Source organism: Malania oleifera, chromosome 5 (assembly GCF_029873635.1).
Source record: "Malania oleifera isolate guangnan ecotype guangnan chromosome 5, ASM2987363v1, whole genome shotgun sequence".
Lineage (NCBI taxonomy): Eukaryota > Viridiplantae > Streptophyta > Magnoliopsida > Santalales > Ximeniaceae > Malania > Malania oleifera.
Genome location: NC_080421.1, coordinates 9799369 through 9823399, shown reverse-complemented (window position 1 = coordinate 9823399; position 24031 = coordinate 9799369). Strand labels below are relative to the sequence as shown.

The following is a 24031-nucleotide window of genomic DNA, read 5'->3' as shown; positions in this document are numbered from 1 at the left end:
ACCATCACTACTATTGTTTACAAAATTATTTTCAAATTTTTTAAATAAAAAGACTATTAGTGACGACTCTAAACCGTCACTAATACATGTCATTAGTGACTATTTTGAAAATTTGTTACTAATAGTGTTAACTACATTATTTTTATATATTAATACAATAATAGTAGTGATGACTACCTGATCGTCACTAATAACGACTTTTGGTGACAAATTTTTTTCGTCACTAGTACCCATAGAATTGTCACTAATATTTTTTCGGGAAAATTTCTTTGGAAAAAATGGTTTCCCGCTATAGTTTGAGCGGGAAAATCGGTTTGTAGTAACGAAGTTATTAGTGACGGTTCTTAAAAACCGTTACTAATACCCACTTTTAGTGACGAAATTGAATCCGCCACAATAAATTTGTCACTAAAAACGAGTTTTTTTTTTGTAGTGAAATAGAGTTAGGTGATTTGTTTTGGTACCCATTTTTCCTTGGGTCCTAGGGGTTAGTGTTCTTGATCATCCATACGTACTTCTTTTCTTTTCCTCTATTTCCTTTAAAAGGACAAGTGAAGCGTACATGACCCTTTCTTTCATAATACAAACAAGTTTTATTAACATACAAAGGGTTTGGTTTGGGTGCTGGGTTTTTGCTTGGCAAAGAGCTTCTCTTGATGCATAGATTTGCAAAACCAATAGATTTAGATGATGATAAACCATAACCTAAACCTTTTTTGAAAATCCCAAATCTTTGAACTCCAAGTAATTTGTCAAAATTTTCTTTCCCATTGGTAAACTTATAAATGATTTTTCTTTGATCCTTAATTTCCTTATTCAAAGACAAGTTTCCTTAAAACTCTCTTCAATTTGAATTTTCAAGTTTTCAATTTTATTTTGAAGAGATTCATGATCTTCTTGAGAATTTTTAACAAGCTCTTCATTTTTCAATTTTAAAATGCATTTTCTTCCTTCAAAGTAGAACACAGACAAATCTCTTTCTACTTGCATTTTGAATGAGTTTATTCTAAAAGTCTATTTTTCCTTTTAGTTGTAATTAACTCATCATAAAGTTTCCTACAATTTTCTTCTATTTCATCATATGAAGGAAAGTATTCGTCATTGGAATTTACCTCGTCTTGATCATCCGCCATGAAGCAAAAGTTTGCAGCTTCTTTTTCATTTTCTCTATCAGTGGAAAGTCCATCAAGCTCGTCCCATCTGGTTGCGTTCATGGCTTTGTATTTCTTTTTGTCTCCTTGCTGATTATTTCCTTTGTTTTTGAATTGTGGGCAATCATCCATTCGGTGTCCGGTCTTCTTACAATTGTAACACCTCATGCTTGATTCTCCCTTCTCCTTTTTCTTACCAGCCCGTTTGTTCAACAAGAATTTTTTGAATCTTCCTGTGAGGAGAGCTACTTTATCTTCATTATCACTCTCTTCTTCCTCCACAATTTATTTTTGACTTGCTGCCTTCGAGGTTATCCCCGGTGCCTTTTTCAAAATTTTCACTTCAAGTGCAGAATTTTCCTTTTTGATCTCGTAGGTCATTAGAGACTCGATGAGCTCATCAAGTGTGACCTTTGAAAGGTCCTTCGCTTCTTCAATAATTGTAGACTTTGCTTGCCACGATTCTGGCAATGAACGAAGCACTTTTTGCACATTGTCTTCCATAGAGTAGTCCTTACCAAGTGCTTTCAAGTCATTTGTTATATGTGTAAATCATGTAAACATGGAAGTAATTGACTCTCCCTCATCCATTTTAAACATTTCATATTCTTTTACTAAAATATAAATTTTAGACTTTTAGACTTTTGACGTACCTTCATACGTTACTTGGAGCTTATCCCAAATTTCCTTTGCGGTGTCGCACCCACAAATGCGGTTGTATTCTTCATCACTCATAGCACAATAAAGGAAGTTCTTAGTGTTGAAATTTAATTGAGCTAACCTCATTGTCCGATAACTTCTCAATTTGTTTAGGTACACCTTTGTCATCCTTGAATTCAAAGTCTCCCTTCGTGATAACTTGCCACATTTTAAGATCAAAGGATTGGATGAAAATGGTCATTTGGTTTTTCCATGCTGGGTAGTTGCCTCCGCTAAATTTAGGTGGATGATCAACGGATTGTCCTTGGGTGAGAGGTGGCTAAATCGTGTCCGTCATTTGATCTTTGCGCTCTAGAAATTACTCTGAAAGTCAAGTGACTCACTCTGATACCACTTGTCGGCCCAAGTATGTGTTAAGAGGGGGGGGGGGTGAAAAGACGTTTTTATACAAAGCAAAAACTTTGACAAGATATAAGTGATTGATATCAAAATAAATGACAAAGTAAATACCATAAGCAAAAGAGAAGCTCAACGCAATGATTTTAACGTGGTTCGGCACCTAGCCTACGTCCACGCCTCAAGACCAATTCAAGGATTCTCAAATCCACTAAAAGATCTCCTTTCAAGATGGAGAAACCTTTACACAAAGGGAATCAATCCCAACTGCTCACCAAGAGCAAACCAAGGAGTTCACCAAGAACTACCTTACCAATGGCTCACAAAGAACCTTCAAACTCACAATGAATCAAAAGCAAGTATAGAGATTACAAATGATGCTCCTTCTTGAGCTGATAATACAAGTAAAGCCTAACACTACTCTTTTTTAGCAAGTAATGAATAACGAGAACAAAGTGCAAGAGAGTTTTGAGCAATATGAAAACCTAGAATGAATGCTTCAACTAATTTTCTCAACAACCAATATTCAATCAATGTATTTAATGAATGCCAATGGGTTATATTTATGGCCAAAGGGACGAGCAAGTCGCTGGCTAGCTGTTGGGCATTAATGGAGACAAGAAAAAGCAAAAACTAGCCGTTTGAAGCTCATTAATTTCAGTTTATCGCTGTCAGTCATCGACGAGTGCTACTTACTAGTCGACGAGTCCCTTGCTCTCGTCGACGTGTCACCTGGGCTTCAAGACATGATTTAGCTATTGGTTTTTCTTGTCGACGAGCCAAGCCCCACTAGTTAACTAGTCAGCCCTACTAGTTGACGAGTGCTATCCACTAGTCGACGAGTCCCTTGTTTTCCTTACTAGTAAGCCTTTAAATGCACTAACTCATGCTAGGACAAGTGCACATGAGATATGATTGTTCTAATGATGCTTTTGGCTTGTCTAAATGAGGTTTTGTGATGTCTTGTTTGGAAAACCAAGTTTTAAAGCTCGTTTGACATCTTATGCACTTAGTATGACTCGGTATGCATGTGAAAATTCAGTTTTGATGTTCTATACTACATGAACTACATGCATATGCATTTGTTCAACTCTTGCAAGGTGTTCTTACCATCACACGCACAAGAGTTACAAGATGATCCTAACTTACACACAACCCAACATACATGTGAACAAAATAAGTCTTCATATAAGGTCTGGTTGGTTGTACTCCAGGTGTTCCATGTGTTGACTTTGGTTATGACCTTTGCTCATTGCTTCTTCAATATACATTCGATCCTTGTGCTTGCTTTGGTGTTGTCCTGTATAACTTGTATTGAACTTGAATACATAGATTAGATAATCTTAAGGGACACTGATGAGTTGTTATCATCAAAACTTACTGGAATGGGAAACCTTAGCCATTAAGGCTAACACGTTTCATTCCCAACTAGTCCACTTGCGATCTTGTGTTGGAAGAAGATTGATTTCTTACAAAAATTTCGAAATGATATTTAACTAATGCAACTACCTATTAACAATGAACGAGTTTTACAAGTTTGTATGAATTTTAAATTTTGAATTTGGATTTATGTGAACTCGATAAAATATAATATAATTTTATATTATATTTGATCTAAATTTATAAAAATCAAAATTAAGCATTGAATTTCAAACTCCCAAATGGAAAATAAGTAAATCTAAAATAAAAACACATAGCAATGTGAGATTGAATGACAAATGCTTTTAATGATATTGTATTGATATTTCTATTTTATATTTTTTATAATAAATCTATAAAACAAATTGATTTCAAGTTTTATAATCACTCTTGTCAATATATTACACATTAAATATTACATGGATCTTAAAGTGAGAGTCTAAACTTATTGAGTCATTTATTATGTTACTTTGGGGGAGGTTATATTTTGTTATGACATTTATGATAGTTCATTAATGAATTTGTGCTTGTTGATTGATCTGTATAATTGAGGTGGTTAGATGGTGTAATGAAAGTTTTTATTTCATGAAAAAAAAAAATTAAACAGAAGATATAAACAAATAAAATATTCCTTGTGTGAGTTACGCCAATAACTATTTCTAATTAGTTAGAAATTAGTAATTAACGAAAATTTGATGAGGTTATATTATTAATTAGAAGGATAGAACTATTTTCAATATGCATATTTTTATTTTTTCAAAATGCATTATATTTTACGATTTATATTTTAACTATAGGATGAATATATAATTCATTTAATAAAATAATTTTGTTTTTAAAATTTTAAAATGTTTTTTGTAACTTTTGATTGTTTTTGTTTTGTTACTTTTTTTTAGAAAAAGAAACAGTAAATTTGAAAATATGATTTATGCACACAAAGAAAAAGATAAAAGGGGTGAAATGTAATTTGGGAAACAGAGCCCACCATGTAAAAGCCAGATCCTATGGTTGACATTTCAAGCCAAGCGATGCACCATGTTGACTCTTGGCCTATGCTCTCTGACCTACGGTCAACTTCCTGGTCCTCTTCCGCCGTCCGGGGGATCCCGCCCCCCATAGGCAGAGAGAGAGGGAGGGAGAGAGAGAGAGAGAGATGGTTTTCATTTCATGGTTTCTGTGAGAAGTTTCAGCTTCAGCATTGGGCATGGGGGAGCAGACCCAAATCCTCACTGTAACCTCATCCACAGCCACATCAACTTCTGTTCCTTCCCAGAAACCTACTTCCTCGCCGGACATCTCATCTCCGCATCCGAAATCCAGAAAGGTCTCTTCAGGCGCTTCCCCTAACTCCTCCGCTCTCACAAACCCCTCGACAATCACCATTGCCGCCGTCCCTGCCGGCGGCGGCGGAAAAGACACTCTGCAGCTGGTCAAAGTGCCACCGCGCATGGCCGCAAGAGCGTTGTCTTGCGAAGGAGAGCTCGATATCGCGATTAGGCACCTTCGGAAGTCCGACCCTAAGCTCGCACCTTTAATCGACGCTCACGAGCCGCCGAAGTTCGATAACTTCGACCCTCCGTTTCTCGCCCTGGCTAAAAGCATTCTCTTCCAGCAAATCACGCGCAAAGCCGGCACCGCCGTCTACAACCGGTTCACCTCCCTCTGCGGCGGCGAGGCTAGGGTTTGTCCGATCTCGGTCCTCGCTCTCACGCCCCATCAACTCCTTCAAATCGGCGTCTCCGCTCGGAAAATTAGCTTCCTTCACGACCTTGCGAACAAGTACCGAACTGGGATTCTGTCCGATTCGAAGATTGTAGGCATGGAAGATAAGGCACTGGTGTCGTTGATCACAATGGTGAAGGGTTTTGGGGCTTTGTCGGTACATATGTTCATGATCTTCACGCTTCACCGGCCGGATGTTCTACCCTTTGGGGACGTTAATGTTCGAAAAGGGGTTCAGATTCTCTACGGTTTGGAGCAGTTGCCCCGACCTTCGCAGATGGAGCGGCTCTGCGAGAGGTGGAGGCCGTACAGGTCTGTCTCCTCCTGGTATATGTGGAGGCTGGTCGAGGCAAGTGGAGCGCAGGCTAAGTTGGAGGTGGCGGCTGGATCGCGGAAGCAATCACGGCCACCAGAGATTGTAGAGGACGGCCTTGCAAATCCTGGGTAGTCACTTTTCTGTTACGAATTTCATAAATGTTTGTATCATATGCAAGTAGTTCTTAGGGAATTGTAATGCTGCATTGGCATCCGTTGCTGAGTGATATTTGAGTGTTTTTAACGTCAATCTGAAACCAGAAAATGCTGCTTCTGGATTGAAGGCGACGGTGTCCATTGTTGTAAATTGTGTAAATTGTGTAAATTATACTTGTTCTGTTGGTGAATGGAAAGTCTTATTATGTTGCTGAAATTGCTTGTGCTTGGCTCTATATTTTTGTTTTCAACCAATGCCAAAAAATGAATTATTCAAACTTGCAATGGGAAAGAAAACTCTTGCAATTGCAGGTAATGGGAGAAGACTGAATTTATCCAAAGTTATTGCTGACTGCAATTCTGAGTGAAAATTTTGTGAAATAGCTCCCTACTGGTGATGTAAAGATGGATAGAGCATATTCATATGTTATGAGCCTGCAAGAATTCCTATGCCTGTATTTTTCTTGAAGCATTTATGTATGTTAAACTTGATCAAGTTCGTTCCCAAGGATATATTTTTCCCTGTTGTTATCTACTGATTTTATTTGGATATCCATTTTGCATGATTATGTTGAGGGAAGAGCTGAAAACTTCGAACATTTGATAATTACTTGGCATAAATTTTTTTAAAAAGTCAAAATGAAAAGTTGCCCCCCTCTTTCTTCCTCCCAGTTTTTTGGGACGAGTGTGGGGGCAGGCAGGCATCTAATCTTACATCTGTCAATTATCCTTTTTGGATTTATGATCTTGATTATTGAGTTCTAATTAAATAAGTAAATTATATGTAAAAGAAAACATTAAAATAAGGTACACAACTGTGCATGGTTAATTACTAAAAAAATGGAGTTCAAGTCTCTAATTAAACATCACATGCAGCGAACACAAATGTTAGTTTGATGTATTGATTCTATTGAATGGATGTGATGTGGATTTCTGTACTTAACACTAGAATAATCCTTTGATTTGACTTCCTTTGCTTTGAAAGAAGAACATTTAAATTGAGTTCAGCACTTGATCACACTCGTTGTTTTGAGTGGCATTTTGGGTGTGTCTGACTCTAAAGAGGATCTTGGGGTGTCCCCTCAACTGTATTGTGAATTTGTGATTGGGATTGCCCGTCACTTGAATTAGTAAAAATGCAATGCATATTTGACTTTAGAATTGATCTTGGAATGTTCTCATGGAGGGAATCAGTGGCACCAAGGCAGAGTTCCTTGTTGCCAAACATGTCTTGATTGTTTGTCAAATCTATGGTTCTAGTATATGGAATAAGAATGAGTTTTCCCTCTGGCAAGCGCTCTAAAATGCATCACATTGCCCCCAATTAGTTTAGATTTAAAAGGAGAAGCAAATGAGAGACCCAAGAGCTAGTGTTAGCGTTAGAGTAGTCTTCATTTTTTTGGGTGGGGGGCGGGGGGGGAGAGGGGGGCTTGATACACATTAGTGAGTACCAACTTGATCCAAAAGTTTAAGTCAATGGGATCTTGGGCCCAATCGGTATATACATACCCATAATTTACTTTGTTTTTCTAAGTGGGATAAACTCACAAGTGAAATTCTTGACAATCTCCTCCCCTCACTTGTGAGTATTAACCATTTCTCCTTTGAATGGAAGCCATTTTTGGTGACTTAGTGTCATGCAACCAATTAGGAGCCATTACTTAACCACTGGGAAAAGGCACGAAACCATGGGAGACCACTTATCATCGCTATTTTTCCACGTGAATACATCTGCAGGAGCACATGCATGGACATTTGAGTCCAATTGAAACACAATTCCAACTCGTTCCCTTAAGTGGAAACTATCTCCCTCATAGGACTAAGTCCAATCCTTCTACAGTTGCTCAGGTGGGCTTTTCCTTCACACCATACGTGCATTGGATTGCATTTTTCGTGCCTCCAAATCAATCCCATCTCGCTCATCCTAGCCCTATTTTGGATACATCTACTAGACCTAGATGATCCTTATGGGCCTTGTACATAGTCCTCCAACTATTAGCATGTCAGGAGAATTAACTTCACACCTTGGCTTTACAATGTCACTCGTACAAAGTTATAAGCCATCGACTCTAATGCCACTTAATAGCGTCGGGGAAGTCTTCATGGGGTGCTTGATACACATGGGTGAATACCAACTTGACCCAAGAGCTTAAGCCTATTGGATTTTGGGCTCAACTAGTATATAAGTACCGATAATCTACTTAATTTTTCCAAGTGAGGCAAACTCGCAGTAGAATTCTCAATAGCTAGGTTGGGAATTTTCCTATCTTATGCATTGCACCCAAGGCTAGCAGCCAATTGATCTAGGTTTCCCATTTTCCCATTGGAATGATTTCGTTCTTTTTAACATTCACTTGAACACCCGTGAGATCTTTGAACCACCAGAACATGCATGTCAAATGCTGAAGTTGCTTCTCCTTTGCTTCCCAAAAAAAGTTTGTGTTGATCACGAAGAGTAGGTGGGCACCTCCAGCTTTGAGATGATTGAGGAGCCCATTCAATGTCTTTTGAAATGCCACTCCCAAATATCAACCTAATCATTATAGAGAGGGCCTCCATTACTAAGATGAGCATTTGGTGTGGAGAATGATGGTTTTTGGAAAAAAAAAAGTGGCTGACAGCAAATACAGGCAGGCCAAAGAGGGGGCTGGTTTACTAATTGACCTGTCTTGCTTCCATGGTGTTGGCCTTTGGAGAAAAAAGTCATTATGAAGGGTAAGAGGGAATTTTGCTGGCTTGTTGGGTTTGTAGTGGATGGTGAGTATGGGATCAGATTTGGCTAGATGCTTGGTGTGGTGATGCAGTTGAAGGATATTTTCCAGCTCTTTTCATATTAGTGACGGAGAAAACTAAAGCTGTAGCCAATGTACTATCAGTTGGGGATAGCAGAGTTGTTTGGAACCTGCTGTTCAGAAGGGAAGTTCAGGATTGGGAACTAGATGAGGAGGAAGTGTTGTTGCAGAAACTGTATAGGATCAGTTAATGTTCATGTGAAGGATTTCTAATTTCTTTAGGTGGACTTAGTAGCAGAAACTCAAAATTTTTTAAAATCTATTAGATCAGTGGAAGGACTGATGGTCTTATCCACTAGAAGGCTGAGAGGTCTAAAGCTCCCCAAAAAGTGGCATTTTTTTTCCCTTGGAAGCTTCTTGGGAGGCCATTCTAATTGGGGTTAGCCAAAAGAGGGATGATTTTGGTTTGAAGTTGCTACCTGGGCAAGGAGGAGGGGAGGGTACTAAACATTTTTGTTTCATTTTCTCTAGACTTGGGAAATTTGGTGCTTTATTTGTTTGTTTGGCAGATGTTAAAGGTTGCTTAGGTGACGCCCGATAGCATTTTCAACTTCCCCCTTTCCTGGAAGACTAGGGAATTTGATCAAAGTACTAGGAGGGTGTTGAAATCCAGCCAGGTTATCTGGGAGGGAGAGTAATAAGAAAGCTTTTGAAGGGAAGGAGATGTCTGTACAGAGTTTAAGGATCTTATTTTGCACTCATTTCTTTGTTGGAGCTTTGAGGGTTTTATGCCAAATCTTCATTTGGATTAAGTTCCTTTGATTTGTGAGTTTGTTTTTTTTTTTTTTCCAAATATCTTCTTGTTTCCTTGTATTTGAGTTGGCACTCTTGGTTCCTTGGTTTTAATACAAAATCCTTAATGAAAAAATGTGATAGACTGGGGGTATTAGTGTTTTTTCATTTCTGGCAGTGTTTTAAAAGGCGTTCGTGAGGCCCGCCTTGATGCATTTTGAGCGTAAAATGTCCTAAGGCGTAACTTGAAAGGCTTAAATCCTAAAATGCGTACGCCTTAGGACAAAAAGCGCGCCTTTTACGCCTCATATGGGAAGGCGTACGCCTCTTGGGAGCAGCTTGATTTAAAATATTTATAAAAAAAAAACAAGTATACAAAACTGTTGGGCTTTGACAAGCGTCAAAAACCTCCTCTCTCGACGAAGTTTCTTTCTTCCAAGCTTCCATCTCTCTCCGACGACTCCTCCAACTTCTTGTCTCTCTCCGACGAGTCGACGACCCCTTCGAACCTTTCGTCTCTTTCCAATCTTGCGTCTGGCTTTGAAGACTCCTCCAGCTTCTCATCTCTCTCCTCTCCGACAAGTCGACGGCACCTTCCAACCTCATCTGCCTCCAACGACCCGTTACGACGTCTCGTCTCTCTCTGAGGACCCATTCGGACCTCTCGTCTCTCTCCAGCGATCCTCTACAGCCTCTCATCTCTCTCCGCGACCCCCTACAACCTCTCTGCTTCGAGATCTCTTCTCAGTCTGAGGTCTCTCCTCGAACTAATTCGAGCATTCCACTCTCTCTCTCAAGTGTTGTTTGTAGCAGACTCCTTGGAGACTATTTGCCAGTGTCTCTAAAACTCAAGGTAAGCTGCAACTGCTTTTGATTTGTTTAAGTTTTCACTTTTATACCATATATAAATTTATTTTATTTATTAATTATTTTAAAAATACAGTCCCAAAATGCTTACGCCTCAAGCCTTTGCCTTTTAAAACATTATTTTCTGGGAATGGTAACTGTGGTTAAATCCTTTTAATTGGATTTGATTGATGGCCATTTTTGTTTTTCAAACCTCATTATGGTGTCTGTCTAATATTGGACTCTTCAAAATATGTGAATTACCCTGACGGGGCATGGATTGGGGTGTGGGCTATATACTCATAGGCATGTGTTAAGTATATGTCAAGCGTTTGCCTGTAAAAGGAAAGAACGTGCTATAAATTCTGTGTCCTGGAAAAATCTATTAAGACTTTTCTTTTAAAACAACAATAAAAATATGATGTTCCCTTCTTGTGTTATTATTTGAAATAAATGAAGAACCCAAAAGTGGGCAGATTGTTATGCAGACTGCAGACACTTCGTCTTGCACTGGAATATAAAAGAAAAAAAAAATTATTGTCTTTTAAGACATGTCAGTTGCAATGGCAATTGGAGTATATGGAAAAAATGCACTCTTCAGACAGTTCAGCTTCATCTGCTTGTCCTTAAATTAGTATGTAAACCTGTCAACTAACTGCATATCCACACATTATAAATGTATTTGAGTTCATTGGATGTTGTGCAGATTCGATTTGGTATGCAAAAATGGAATGAGATGGAATGGAATGGAATGTCTTTATACTTTTAAATATTTGCAATGTACGTTTTCATTTTAATCCACTGCCAACTCATTCCATCCTAGCATATACCAAATGTTACGTAAATGATGTGTCCTTGCGTTTGAGAGTATGAGACCTTTTTGACTTCAAATTTTGTGGATTTCCTGTCTTCTTTTTCTTCTTCTTCTTCTTCTTCTTCTTCTAGTACAATTGTTTTCCCATGAGAATAAAGAGGCATACATGTCTTGGAGAAATTATTGGATAGATTCAGTTTACCACGTCATCTATGGATTAATGGTCACAACTATAGTAGACCGCTTAAGCAAACCATAGTTAATTTCCCTTTCAAAGGAAATTACAAAAAAAATCCCCCGATGACACTTGATTCTCTGGTTTTTGGTAACCACTCCCAGCCTTTTCCTCTCAATTTTTCTGGTTTTTGGTAACCAAAGCAAATCACCAGAATAGTCTCTCTCCTACCATATTCTTCAGCCCCTCCCTCCGCCTCATGCCCATCGCTGGCAGCTTCTTCTTGATCCTCCTACACACCAAGCTGCACTGTGCCTCCATCTACACGAGGGAAGAAGACGGCACCATCATGCTGAAATTGGCTCCGTGTTCTCTTCTTCTGCTTGGAGTGGGTGGCACCCCGGCTTTTTTTCCTTGGAGTACTATTCTTACGTGGAACATGACGGGGATGATGAGGTTAATCCAATGAAGAGAAGTGCAAAGGTACTACAAGAGGAGGATTTAAAGGACTGGCCTATGCCTTTTCATGTTTAAATTGGTGCAAGTTCATGTCTCTGTTTTATGGCTCATTTTATTTATTCTTTAAGTTGTTAACTTGATTTATTTATTTATTTATTTTTCTGGTGTGGTTAATTTTACTTTGTGCGAGATTGGGTCTACCTAATGATTTCTTTTTGTGCTACAAACTTTTGTTTAGATACCCAATCAAGGATACAATACACCAGAAGAAAAGGTGTAGTATTTTGCTGTGACAAGTTAACAAGAATTTGACCCTGTGAATTGTTTTTTACACGCTATTGTCTAGCTGTTTCTATCTGATCTGCAAAGTTTGCCTTCAACTTGTCATATTATTCACCAATAATGCAATAAAATGTTTAAGACTTGGCATTGTGCCCCTTCTGCAATTGCTTCCATTTCCTATAGTTGTCAGTTTTATACTACATTTTGATCTTGCACCATATGGGGCCTCTCTCAGCCATCAAAGTGGTCAGGCTTTCCCAATTTTTTTTTTTCCTCCATTTGAGCTCGATTCCCACATCATCTTGTCTCCTTTAAATTTTGAACCATAAGGCAGGAGCTTCCTAAATATTATATGCATTAATTTTGAAGCTTTCTTTAGCATGGATAACTTTGCTACTAAATTGCTTAATGGATATAAGTAGTCCTACAACAATGATGGGTGTATTGGAGTCAAGTTGAGCTAATACAGTTGGATAGTTGAACTTGATTAAGCTCAATGTAATTATAAATTAATATCAAAATAATATAAAATATACTATTTATATAGGGTTAATATAACAACAACAACAACTAACTAAGCGGTTATGTGGCGTCGGTTATATGAATCTTTTTCCTCTAATTTACATAATTATAAATAATTTCCTTTGATAAATTTAGGATTATTAAATCCTTACTATCTCATTCCAAGTTATATTAGGTCTACTCCTACTATTTCTATTGTCTTTCACAGTGACTAGCTCATTCTTTTCACTAGTGTACTACTTGGCCTACGTTATATATGACCAAATCATTTGAGTTACCCCTCCTTTATCTGATCTTCTACAGGAGTTATGCTTATTGAGAATATTTTCATTCCTTAATTTATCTTTTAATGTTATACCACTCATCCATCTTAGCATTCTCATCTCAGTAACTTTTACTTTTTAGATATATTGTTTCTTAATCACCTAACATTCTAATCCATGTAGCATAGCTAGTCTTACAATTGTCCTATAAAACTTTTCTTTTAATTTTAAGGGCATTCTACAATCACACAGACTCCCGAAGTATTTCTTCATTTTACTTAACCTACTTTACTCTTATGTATAATAGATTTAAGACATCAAAATCTACAAGTGCTATTAATTTCTTGACTGTCAAGTTTATTTTGTTCTCCCATATTCCTCCTCCTATGACTGAAAAGTCTGAAATCACATTTCATATTTATATAATTAATAATTATATACGCATAGTACATATTATATAACAATAATAAAATTACAAAAGCTCATGAGTGGTGTTATGATAGGCCAGCCTCATATTAATGCTTTATAATAAATCTCTTATTCAAGATCACATTCAAAAGAGGAGTTACTTGTCTTTCCATGCCTTGGTCAACACATGTATGCTTTACAAAAAATTTCTCATTCAAGAGAGGAATTATTTGTAAAAAATTGAGAATTTATCATCTCACTCAAAAGAGGAGTTTTTGTTTTTCTCTTTTTGGTATTAGAAGAAAGAAAATTAAAGATAATGTTGACCTTAAAGAGAGTTAATTTGCACACTAACTTGAGGGAGGGTTAATTTGATTCCCTTGATATGGGAGAGTTAACCTTTTTGGGTCTTTTAAAGTGTGTGAGAGAACATAATATTTAGATGTTCTTGTATTCTATCTCTTTCCAATAATAAAGTTCTCGTCATCTTCATTCGTGGATATATGCTACAAGCCGAACCATGTAAATTTTTTGTCTATTTTCTTACATTTTTTATTTATTATTTACTTATTTTTTCAATTGTTGTACTTATCAATCTTACAAGGTGGTAGTACAAGATTGGAAATTAACTTACTTGAGTCTCAAGCTCAACTCAAATTCGAGTACGATAAGTTGAGTCAAGTTTTAGAGCAAGTTGAGCCTAAACAACCCGTGAGTAAAGCTTAAATTACTTACTTCTAATGATGAGTTGCCCCATCCTAGGATTAAGTGATGCTCTTTTTTTTTCTAGTAATGTGCTTTTTACGTCTTTTTTTTTTTTCTGCATTCTAGTCTCTGTTATTCAAGGGACTGCGGCTGTCAGGAACAATTGTTTTTTAAAAGCTTCATGCTTCCATCAATAATAACTTCAGCAGTCTTTTCTTTTTCCTTCTTGAAACAGCAACAGCAATGAGCAAACTAAGCATTACAAAAGTCAAACACAAGGGAATGCAATCTGTTTCATTTTTTTCTTGCATTAACAGTAAGCTAGTCTTGTAATGGAGTGTTATTTTTTTAAAAAAAATTATTTACTTGTATTTTTTTTTTGTCTGCCACTTCCATTAAGATTACACAGGAGGCTAACAAATTTCACATGAACACAGTATTTGTATAAGGTATTGCAAAAGTTGCTACAATGGAGTATTTGCCCACGAGAATTTATAAAGCTGCTGTTTGAGAGTGCAGTACTTTTTTCAGGAAAAATCTAAAGTTGCTAGCTTAGAATGTGATTTCATGGGGTTGTTTACTGTTTAGTATCATTTCTATTTTTTTTTTCTCTGTTTTTGTTTCAATACGATAAATTAGTTGTCTATGTTGCAATTTTTCATTTTGTGTTAGTTCCACGCAATACTACCAAATTTTTTTATTTTCAGTTGGTCTTATTGCCAGCACTTTTTATCCAGAACTTACTTATATAGATTATGTTATTTTATTAAAATAAATAAAAATAAAAGTATCTCTAAAATTTCTGAAAACTTGGAAAAAGAAGATTGTCTAAAAAATATTTTCACAAAATTTCAGCCTTCATATACAATAGTATTGTTCTTGATTACTAAAAGTGGGTTTCATATATAATAAATATTATTAACTTACATTTTTATTATGTTATCTTTTGGTTCTTATTCTTCTACATTTTTGTTATTCTAATCATATTTATTAATTGTTATATGTTTGAAGAACAAAATTAATGTGCATTCAAGCTACATTTTGGAATGTTGATTTTTTATTATTTGATATTTTTTAGTTGTTTTTTTTTTTTTGGGTTGTTTTAGGCCGCCTTTTTTTAAAGAGATGTGTCATTCTCCGTCGTGTAAATTCTCTTCCTATAAATGAAACATTCTTTTGTTATATATATAAAAAAGAGATTATGGGAGTATTAGCCCCATTGCATAGGCCAAAAGAGAGAAGTCTTTGGATGAGAAAATTTGTTGGTGAAAGTGGGAGAAAAGGCTTGCAAATGCATGTGTTAAGACTTAAGAAGGCAATACTAGTTTTAGGATTTCATGAGACATAATGTTGGGTCCATGGAATTTTCTATAAGGTGATATGCTTAAAATGAAGGCTTATATGTATAGAAGGCGAAAGTTGGGAGACAGTGGTTTTTAGTTATCCAGAGTCCCCAACATAATAGTACATTGCTTTTCTCCTCATTAGGCTAATTTCTATGGGCCAAAAATTCTGTATTGAAGACCAAATTAGAATTTGAATTGAAAATTAAAGACAAATCTGAATAGCATGAACTCAAGGGAATTATTATCAACATCACCAATGCCGTCACCAACTTCTATATGATCCATTCTTCCGTCATATCTAGAATTTCCAATGTACTGGAATTGGGTGAATTGAGTAGACTATGGTTGGTTAAAGAACATATTTTTGGTTAGAAATTGCTTGGGTACCAAGCAATTTCTATTACTGCACAACAAAGTTTCTAGATGGACCATAAAGATTTTATGAAGCAAAATGTTGGAGGGGAAAAACGAAAAGAAGTTTGTCTGATGGTATTTGTGTGATTTGACAGCTTATTATAAATAAATAAAAAAGAGACCTGAGAATTGTGAGCTTGTGAGTAGTTAAGTAGCAAAGTCTTCTGTCTCATCGTTTTTGCTTGCTTCATTTGAAGTATTTGAGATTTGTTACACTATTAATATTCAAGGGCTAATAATTTCTGGATGCCTGCTATAATTCAGTGCTTTTGTTTTGTAAATGCATTATGAACAGTATCAGACATGGAAACCTGAGTGTTCAATTTTCTACCAAACACCTTTCTGCTTTTGCTCTTCAAAAGGGGACTGCAGAGACATGTCATTTAGGTGACACAAAAGCCATGTACTATTAATCCTAACTATTGCGGTGCTGAACTTGGTAAAATGAAATGGTTGAATAATTGAAAAATGAGATTATTCAGGAATATACATTGAATGCTGAGATTACGCATTGAATTTCTGGTAGTCGATCCATAATAAAAAAAGTGTGTGATTGTTCTAGAAGAAATGAAACAAAAAATACGATAGAGCTAGGACAGTTATTGTATGAGGTCTACCCAATGCTATGTCAAGCAAAAAATTTAGCTAAAGCAATGCTTTTCTTTTTCTTTACCCAATTTTCTTTTTTTTACATTATTTGGTTTGCCATTTTCACCTTCAGAGTGTAATCCGATCAACACCTACAGACCCCTTGTCCATCCACATTTCTATAATTCATTTTCTTATTTATCTTTTTTGTAATAAATGGTATCCAAAATCCTTTCGGTACCTGACTAATCCACAGCCCACAGGGCATAAAGGGCCTTCTCTTGATTTCCACCAAAGCAGGAATGACCTTACAAAATTTGAATAAATAATGATTAGGGGCATCTTTCCTTCTGGCATTCCAGAGTTACTATTACCCTTTGATCTTCTACTTCCATCTTATTAATTGCAAACTGGTGCAATGAGTTTTGGCTTTGTGGAGGTCTCCCAAATCCAGCATCTCAGTACAAGATCCTTGTGAAATACCGTTCAAGTCTAATCCTATTATTGTTATTTAAGTCCGCTAGTAGCATCGCTGGCAGCATTGCTAGATCGTTAAATAATTGGATACATCACTGTACAACTGGATTATCATCCTTTTAATTTTTTTTTTAAGACGAATTGATTATCATCCAATTTCAATCATGCTTCATTTATTGGGCTTTTTTATCATAAGTTTCCTTTGGATGATATGGTATTTGTTATGCTGTGGTGAATATGCAAGTAGACGATATTAAATAGATAATCCATTACAAGAAAGGTGGTTGAATGAGGAAAGATCACAGTTGAGAGAGAGAGAGAGAGAGAGAGAGAGAGAGAAAGAGAAAGAGAGAGAATCACATTTTGACATTTTCTCAGTTGGTGAAATGCTGCTAATATTTTATAGAACCTTAGCCTTGAAATGGACTTTAATGGAACTTTAGATACTTCAGGAGCCTGTAAAGCATAAAGAAAGCAGTCTTAGTTCCTGAAAAGTTTCTAATATATTCTGAATTTCTGATTACTTCAGCTATAAAAAAGCACTGCTGAGAAACAGAGAACAATAACAGTAGTCCGGTAATTCATTCCAACTAATTGGCTCTCCCCGTCACTTTTCCTTTTTCATTTTAAAAAGCATGATACTTATTATTCAGAATTCATTTTGATAGTATTAGTCAAGGTTTGATGCTGTGACAATTTAGTGGTGAAGAATAGAAAATGTTTCCTCCATTATGTGAAAAGAAAGAGAAAAAACTGTGTTGAAATTAACTTAAAAAGCAGTTATCAGTTATGTGTACTAGCACATAGTATTTTATTTGTGTCATCTAAATTTTGGAGCACCAGTTTCATGTGATCCATTCCATGTCAAGTTGGTGTGGGCTTTCTTTTGGGATTAGGGATAGGATAAGAAGCTGAATAGAATGTAGGCAGATGCTTTTTGTAGAATGAGATAGGAGAACGGTGTAAAGGGGTTGGCTTTTTGAGCAACCGAAGCAACAGATAAGACCACATTAAGTCTAAAACTACTTCCGAGAGATCTGTGTCACTTTTCCTTGCTTTGCCCATGACCCCTTATCCATGGAACTCTTTATTGTGGTTCAATGTGGAAACAATGATCACTGATCTCCTCATCTTGTCGGAGCTTGTTGGAGATGGACCATATTCTTAAATCTAAAACCATCTTGACAAGTGGGTTCTAAATAAATCCGAAAAAAAAAATTATAGATTAATTAATTTCACGCCCAAAAATATCAAGAGTTTTACTGAATGTCTATAAGTTAATCGCATCAAACAACCTGAAATGACATATGTTTGATTTCAGACCTCAAGGAGCTAAAAGATTCTATGTGGAGGTCAAATTAATAAGTAAAAATTTAGTCTTCAATTGAACCTATATTTCTTAAGAGCAGCAGTTGACAATTGAATTTGGTTTTTTCTTTTCTTATTCTTTATGCATCCATCATAGTGCAAAAGGAAGGCTTATTGGTGGCATGGAGCTTCTTGATCTGTTAAGATTACTGAATTACTTCTAGACTCAGGCACGGAAGGGGTAGTGAGTGCATGCATGAGGAGGAAAAAGGAAAACCAAAAGAAGACTGAGCAGCAAAGGGTGATGGTTCAGTAAGTAATTACCACCTTCTGTTCCTTCAACAGCATTGTTATTTGTTGTTTCTACGGTCCCTGTAATCGGGGATAGGACCAGATTCAATCCGCCTAACATCCTCCTCAAGGATCTGATACTGCTTCTTCACTTCCTCGGTAGTTTTGCCTACGGCCTTGGCTACGTTCTGCCACCGGTCGGGCGTGTCCTTATCATACATGGCTAGAGCCTTTTCGAACAGTTTATTTTGCTTGGGCGTCCATGGGGACCCAGAGCTCCGCGAGCTGAGAGAGCTGGATTCCATTACTCTTGACTCTTGTGGGGGAAACGACAGTGCAACTCCAAAAGATGGTGAAAGCCAAAATGGTGCTTGGACAGGTTGGGTATAGACAATACTGAAAGAGAATTCAGAGGGCACAGTTGAGGATTACACTGGGAAAAAAATAAGGAAAAAAGAAAGAAGAGAAAAGCAAATAGGTAAAGAGGTTCCTCAAGGGAAACTGAGTTGAAGGGATGGTCTGTGCAAAAGAGAGCCATTGGGGCTGCTTATAAACTAAGGAGAAGGTGGTGGGGTGGAGCCAGTTGGCGAATCTACAATTGCTAAAAGGTTGAATAAGGTGTGACCCGTCTCCTCTGGAACCACAAGATGAAGCAGGACAAGGCCCTGCAAGAGGGGAGGGGAATCAGTATCAAATGAGGACTACAATTCTTTCTTTTTTCCTCCCAGGTTCCTTTGTTCCATTACTAATTAATTATCCTTGGCAAGCATGATCCCTTCAAGCAATTAGCAAGATGGTGGGATTAGGCGGCATGATGCCCAGAGACTGATATTACTAGCAGAAGAACTAAAACCATTACCTTCTTCCGCCCACATAAAAAACAGCAGAGGTTATCTGACATCTTCCCATATGAGATTCTTGCATGACAGTTTATTCTGAGTAGTGATGATAATACCAACTTGCAGAATCTACCAGATTTTTTCAAGGATATGATGGATTTTGGTTTTTTATATTTATTTCTGAAATTTTAGTTGTCACATTGCTGAGAGCCTAAGCCTCACCATCACCACTAATAATAATAATAATAATAATAATAATAATAGTAGTAAAATTCAAAATAGAATAAGGAAACAAAGAGAGCTAGTATATTTGCAGTAAGAGGAACACTAATAAAGCAAAGCTAAAGTGACTGGAATCTAGATGTTCACAAATTTTCATCTTTTGGTACATCCCCATTGGTCAGTTTTACTCAGTGGGCTTACAAGATTTTCTCTCTTGGTGCATCCTATGTGGGCTTTTAATTAACAATAATATAGAACTAGCATTTGAAAATGAAATTACTTAATTTTCCCAATATCTATATAAGTTAAAGGGGTATTTCTACATAAATCTCCTTTGCCTCTCATCCTTTTGTCTTTTACATGTCAGAGTCAAACTTTTAGGCTCTCAACTTTTTTAGAGGGTGAAGTGGTGGTGGTGATGGTGAGTGGCATTCTTCTTTGGTCTGTAGCAAGCTGCCAGGGGCGTGGCCTGCAGTTTTATTCGGCTTCAGACCTTTGGAATTGGGGTGTTGGATCCTTTCTCAGAACAGCATCACTCCAAGATGTTCTAGCTGGCTACTTGAAACTCTATGCACTGTTTTTTGTTGCAGAGACAGCAGAGCCAACAGGTGCTGGTTTTCTACTTGGATAAGAGGAGGTTACTTTGTCAGATCACTGGTGGATGGGTGCAGTTTCCTTTTTAAGTTCTGAGGAATGACAGTAGCCGCTATACTTCCCCACTGCATGATTACTCTTATCATTCCATACAGAAAGCTAGAGACAAATCTACAGATCAATTCACCTCAACTTTTTTTTTTTCCTGGTTGTAGTAGGATAACAATAATAATAGATCATTAAAATTGCCCCTACGTTCTAAGATTTGTGCGTAGTAAGAATTAGGATGATATATAGTTTGTTTGTGGTTAGTATAAGAATTTAACCCTTGATGGCACCCACCTTTAGCTTTAATGTTATGCTGCACCTCTCAGCTATATGCAGTCCGTTTTTATCCCCTCTTAAAAATTAAAACGTAAAAGCCTCTCATAGAATAGTGGGGCAGCCATGCAACCATGTGGTAATGCCATTGTGTTACTAATATTACATCTAGAAGATCACAAAGAAAAAAAATTAAGATTATTTGAATGTTTTGTGGCATGACTTTTCTAAATTATTGTGATATGGATGTCTGAGAGAGAGAGAGAGAGAGAGAGAGAGAGAGCCCCTGGTGGCCCTAAACTTTAGTCGATATGTATGGGTCAGTCGACATGCATGTTTGCCATGTTTATATCTTGCGAAGTGCATATCTTTTTTAAGCCTGCTCTCTGCCTGCATATAGTATTATTATGTTTTTAAGGTTTTACCTGAATGATTAGGTTATTTTGGAGTAGGTTGATACGTGGCTGGGGTAGACTCCTCTTTACCTTTTAACTTTTTATTTATTACTACTTTTTTAATTATTGTTGCTTTGTGGGCATGGCCTCTTTTATGGAGGAGTGATGCTATTATCTTCCGCCGTGATGTCACGGCCTCTAACACTCCATTTTTTCCTTTACGAAGAGATGGAGGTAGTGGAATCGAAGAATCTTTGGCTTATTGCCTGCCCTCCTTTTGCATGTGGGCTGAACATAGGTCTTTGTCTTTTGTGTATGCTCACATTTAATAGAAGAAGAATAATGAGAAGAATAAGAAAATGATGATAAATTGATAATCTTGATAAGGTGTCATATAGAGAACGGCCATCTTCTTTTAATCTTTTCCATATCAATGTTTCTTCCATTGATAGACACAATTTATAAGGAGAAGAAGAATTACTTAGTACTGGAGGAGTCGATGGATGAACTTGATACATATGGGTGAATACCAATTTGATCCAAAAGCTTAAGCCTATTGGGTCTTGAACCCAACTATGTCTATAAGCACATATAATCCACTCAATTTTTCCAATGTGAAACAAACTGACAAGTGGAATTTTCAACAATCATCCCCTCACTTGTGAGTTTTAACTAACTGCTCCCCCTTGAACGAAAACAGTCTCCCTTATGGGAGTAAGCCTAATTTTCCAACAGTTGCTCAAGTGGGTCTTTGCCTTACGTGCCTCGGATTGCATTCCATATGTCTCCAAACCAATCCTACTTTACACGTCTTAACCCTATTCGGATCCATCTTCCAAGCCAAGATGATCCTTTTGGCCTCGGTCACATACTTGGTCTTCCAACTATTAGCACATTAGGAAAATTAGCTTTACGCCTCGACTTGTTTTTATAATGTCGCTTACCTAGAGTTACGAACCATCAACTCTGATATCACTTATTAGCACCAGAAGAGTCCATAGATGAGTTTGATGCATATAAGTTGTAGCGCCCCGAACCCTTAAATCCAGGTTTGGTGTGTTATACTTGATAAAATCTTGATAATCCATAAATCAACATATACGCAGCGAAAAACATAAACATAATCTCCATAATTATAATACTAAAATACTAGAGTTCACTATTCCTATCTATGATCCATATTATCCATCTATCACCTGCATTTCCATATATACATATCTCCAAAAACTCAATACACAAAACTAGTATTCACAATCATTCATTTCTTAACAGACTTAAAACATAAAATATAAAACATAAACTTAAACTTTATACAACCCAATAGTATTATAAAAAATATATACCTTTCCTCTTTATAATCCTAAAAAATGCTATAAAACCTCGAGCTCTCTAAGCCCGACCTCGAGGATGTCTTGAAAAAGAAATAGTCATATTCGGGTGAGACACATCTCAGTAAGAGAAGAAATAATATATTAAAATAGAGTGTGGCTAACATGAGGTTTATAAATATCATTTTAATAATATTTGCAAAATGTTATCATAAACACTGAAATCATTCTTTGAACCTAATAAATCACATGCAAAAGATTTAACCCACAAGATTACCTAAGGATAGGAATGATTACCTACTCATACAAGTAGCACCTCTCTGCTTTAATATTTAGGCAACCCTAGGGTCGCTCATGAAGCATACCAGGGCACTCACCTTACTCAGTAAGCCCTCAAGTATTAGATTGATCTTGTACTTACACAGTTCAACAAAGGTTTACAAGCAAAGACCCTAAGGATAGGAAAATCTACCCGCTCATACAAGTAAGTTCCCTCTGCCATAGTACGTTATGCAGCTATTGTCACATCTGAAGTTACTAGCGCACTCGCCTTTCTCAGCAAGCCCTCATGCAAAGAGTACACCTCGCCCAATTGTCACATGTTCTACAAGCATAGATACTTCTAATATCATAAGACATTATTCTCTCTGTCATTATTCAACCATTCACATCTGTTCATGTTCATAACTTAAACATTGCATTGCATTTTACTTCAAGTGATTTTTTCCCATTTATATCGTTCACATTTCACATTTCATTCCATTATCATTTCATTGCCATTTTATTACGTTTTCATTTCATTCATTTGTACTACATCTGGTTTTTAGTCGTCATCAGTTAGTTTACAACACGTTTTAGTTGTCATCAGTTAGTTTACATAGAAATGTGTTAGAATCTGCTAACACGGCTCTTTTCAGCCGTCTTACATTTACATGGTTACATTCACATACACAAGCAGTATAGTTCATATCATATTTTATTCTTAATGCTTTACTTACTTAGCCTGTATCTTATACATTTAACATATATTTGTATAGAACTTACATTTACTTATGCCACATAATTTAGCAGTAAAATTCATACATATTTCTTGTAAAATAAACCAACCTACATTTAATGTTTATATGTTGAAAAAACTTTTTATTTCTTACATGATTTCCCAAAAAATACCTTTCACTTTTATCAGTTTATTTTCACATATACATAGCTATATAAGCAATCTTAGGCCCAGAAAACATATTTACATTGTTGGCATTTTAATAATCCACACCAGAACATGTACATAATTATAACATAATTTATTACCTTTAATTTCATAAAATCTGATTTAATATACAATTTTCCCTTACCTAACTTCTGAACTACACCGATAGGATCCCGAACCGATACTCACGGTGTTCACTTGGACCCTAAATCAAAAACCCTAGTTTAATTAAATAAACCCCAACTGACTTAAATCTTAAGAAAAATACTTATTTAATACTTTTTAAGCTCTAAATAATAATATTCGTTAAGAAATTCCCAAAATAATTCACTTGCCCTGATTTTGGGATGTTTCCCAAACCTCTCAAACGAACGATTAGTTCCTACAACTTTGTAGAAAATGATCCTATGAACCTCGTGGTGGTTCCGGATCGTCAAATCGGGTCAAATCCAGCCCAAAATTGAAGAGAGAAGGCTAGGGGTTCGTTTTTTAGAGAGAGAGAAAGAAGAATCTCGAATTTTCTTACTGAAAATGAAAGAAACTCTATTTATAGGTAGGGTTTCGTCGACGAGACACATGGGTTCGTCAACGAACCACTAAAGAGATTTCGTTGACGAGTAGATACATTCGTCGACGAAATTCAGAGTTTAAAATTATTCTCTCAGGATTCCTTCTTCGACGAGGAATTGGAGCTCGTCCACGATCTCTAGAAGGACACTCGTCGACAAGGACAGGACATTCGTCGACGAGGCCTGCTATTCCTTGTCTAAAATCTTTCTTTTTTCCTTATTATCCATTAATCCATTTCATTTATATAAGCACCTATCATATACTCAATTTTTTTTTAATGTAGGACAAACTCACAAGTGAAACTTTTAACATGAGAG

At 36.5% G+C, this 24031-nt stretch overlaps 2 protein-coding genes across 4 annotated transcripts; one reads left to right on the top strand and one right to left on the bottom strand.

Annotated features, from left to right (window-relative positions):
* Positions 1-4608: 4608 nt before the first annotated feature.
* On the top strand, positions 4609-6036 carry LOC131156208 (DNA-3-methyladenine glycosylase 1-like). Its single transcript, XM_058109721.1, has one exon. It carries the CDS (start codon positions 4831-4833, stop codon positions 5794-5796), a length of 966 nt encoding a protein of 321 aa, XP_057965704.1. The 5' UTR covers positions 4609-4830; the 3' UTR covers positions 5797-6036.
* Positions 6037-16893: 10857 nt separating this feature from the next.
* Positions 16894-19204, bottom strand: LOC131156206 (protein RADIALIS-like 1). Of its 3 annotated transcripts, XR_009136930.1 has the most exons (3): positions 19101-19204; positions 18278-18906; positions 16894-17098 (listed from the first exon to the last, which is right to left on the bottom strand). XR_009136930.1 is itself a non-coding variant. In XM_058109720.1 (2 exons), exon 1 carries the CDS (start codon positions 18544-18546, stop codon positions 18301-18303), a length of 246 nt encoding a protein of 81 aa, XP_057965703.1. In that variant the 5' UTR covers positions 18547-18758; the 3' UTR covers positions 16894-17098; positions 18275-18300. The 3 variants fall into 3 exon arrangements, 2 of the variants coding, with proteins under 2 accessions (XP_057965703.1, XP_057965702.1); XM_058109720.1 differs by lacking the exon at positions 19101-19204 and having other exon boundaries at positions 18275-18758; XM_058109719.1 differs by lacking the exon at positions 19101-19204 and having other exon boundaries at positions 18278-18758.
* Positions 19205-24031: the final 4827 nt, after the last annotated feature.

Bases quoted from the DNA above. Each gene is read 5' to 3' on its own strand.
- LOC131156208 (XM_058109721.1), top strand. From the start codon at position 4,831: ATGGGGGAGCAGACCCAAATCCTCACTGTAACCTCATCCACAGCCACA.
- LOC131156206 (XM_058109720.1), bottom strand. From the start codon at position 18,546: ATGGAATCCAGCTCTCTCAGCTCGCGGAGCTCTGGGTCCCCATGGACG.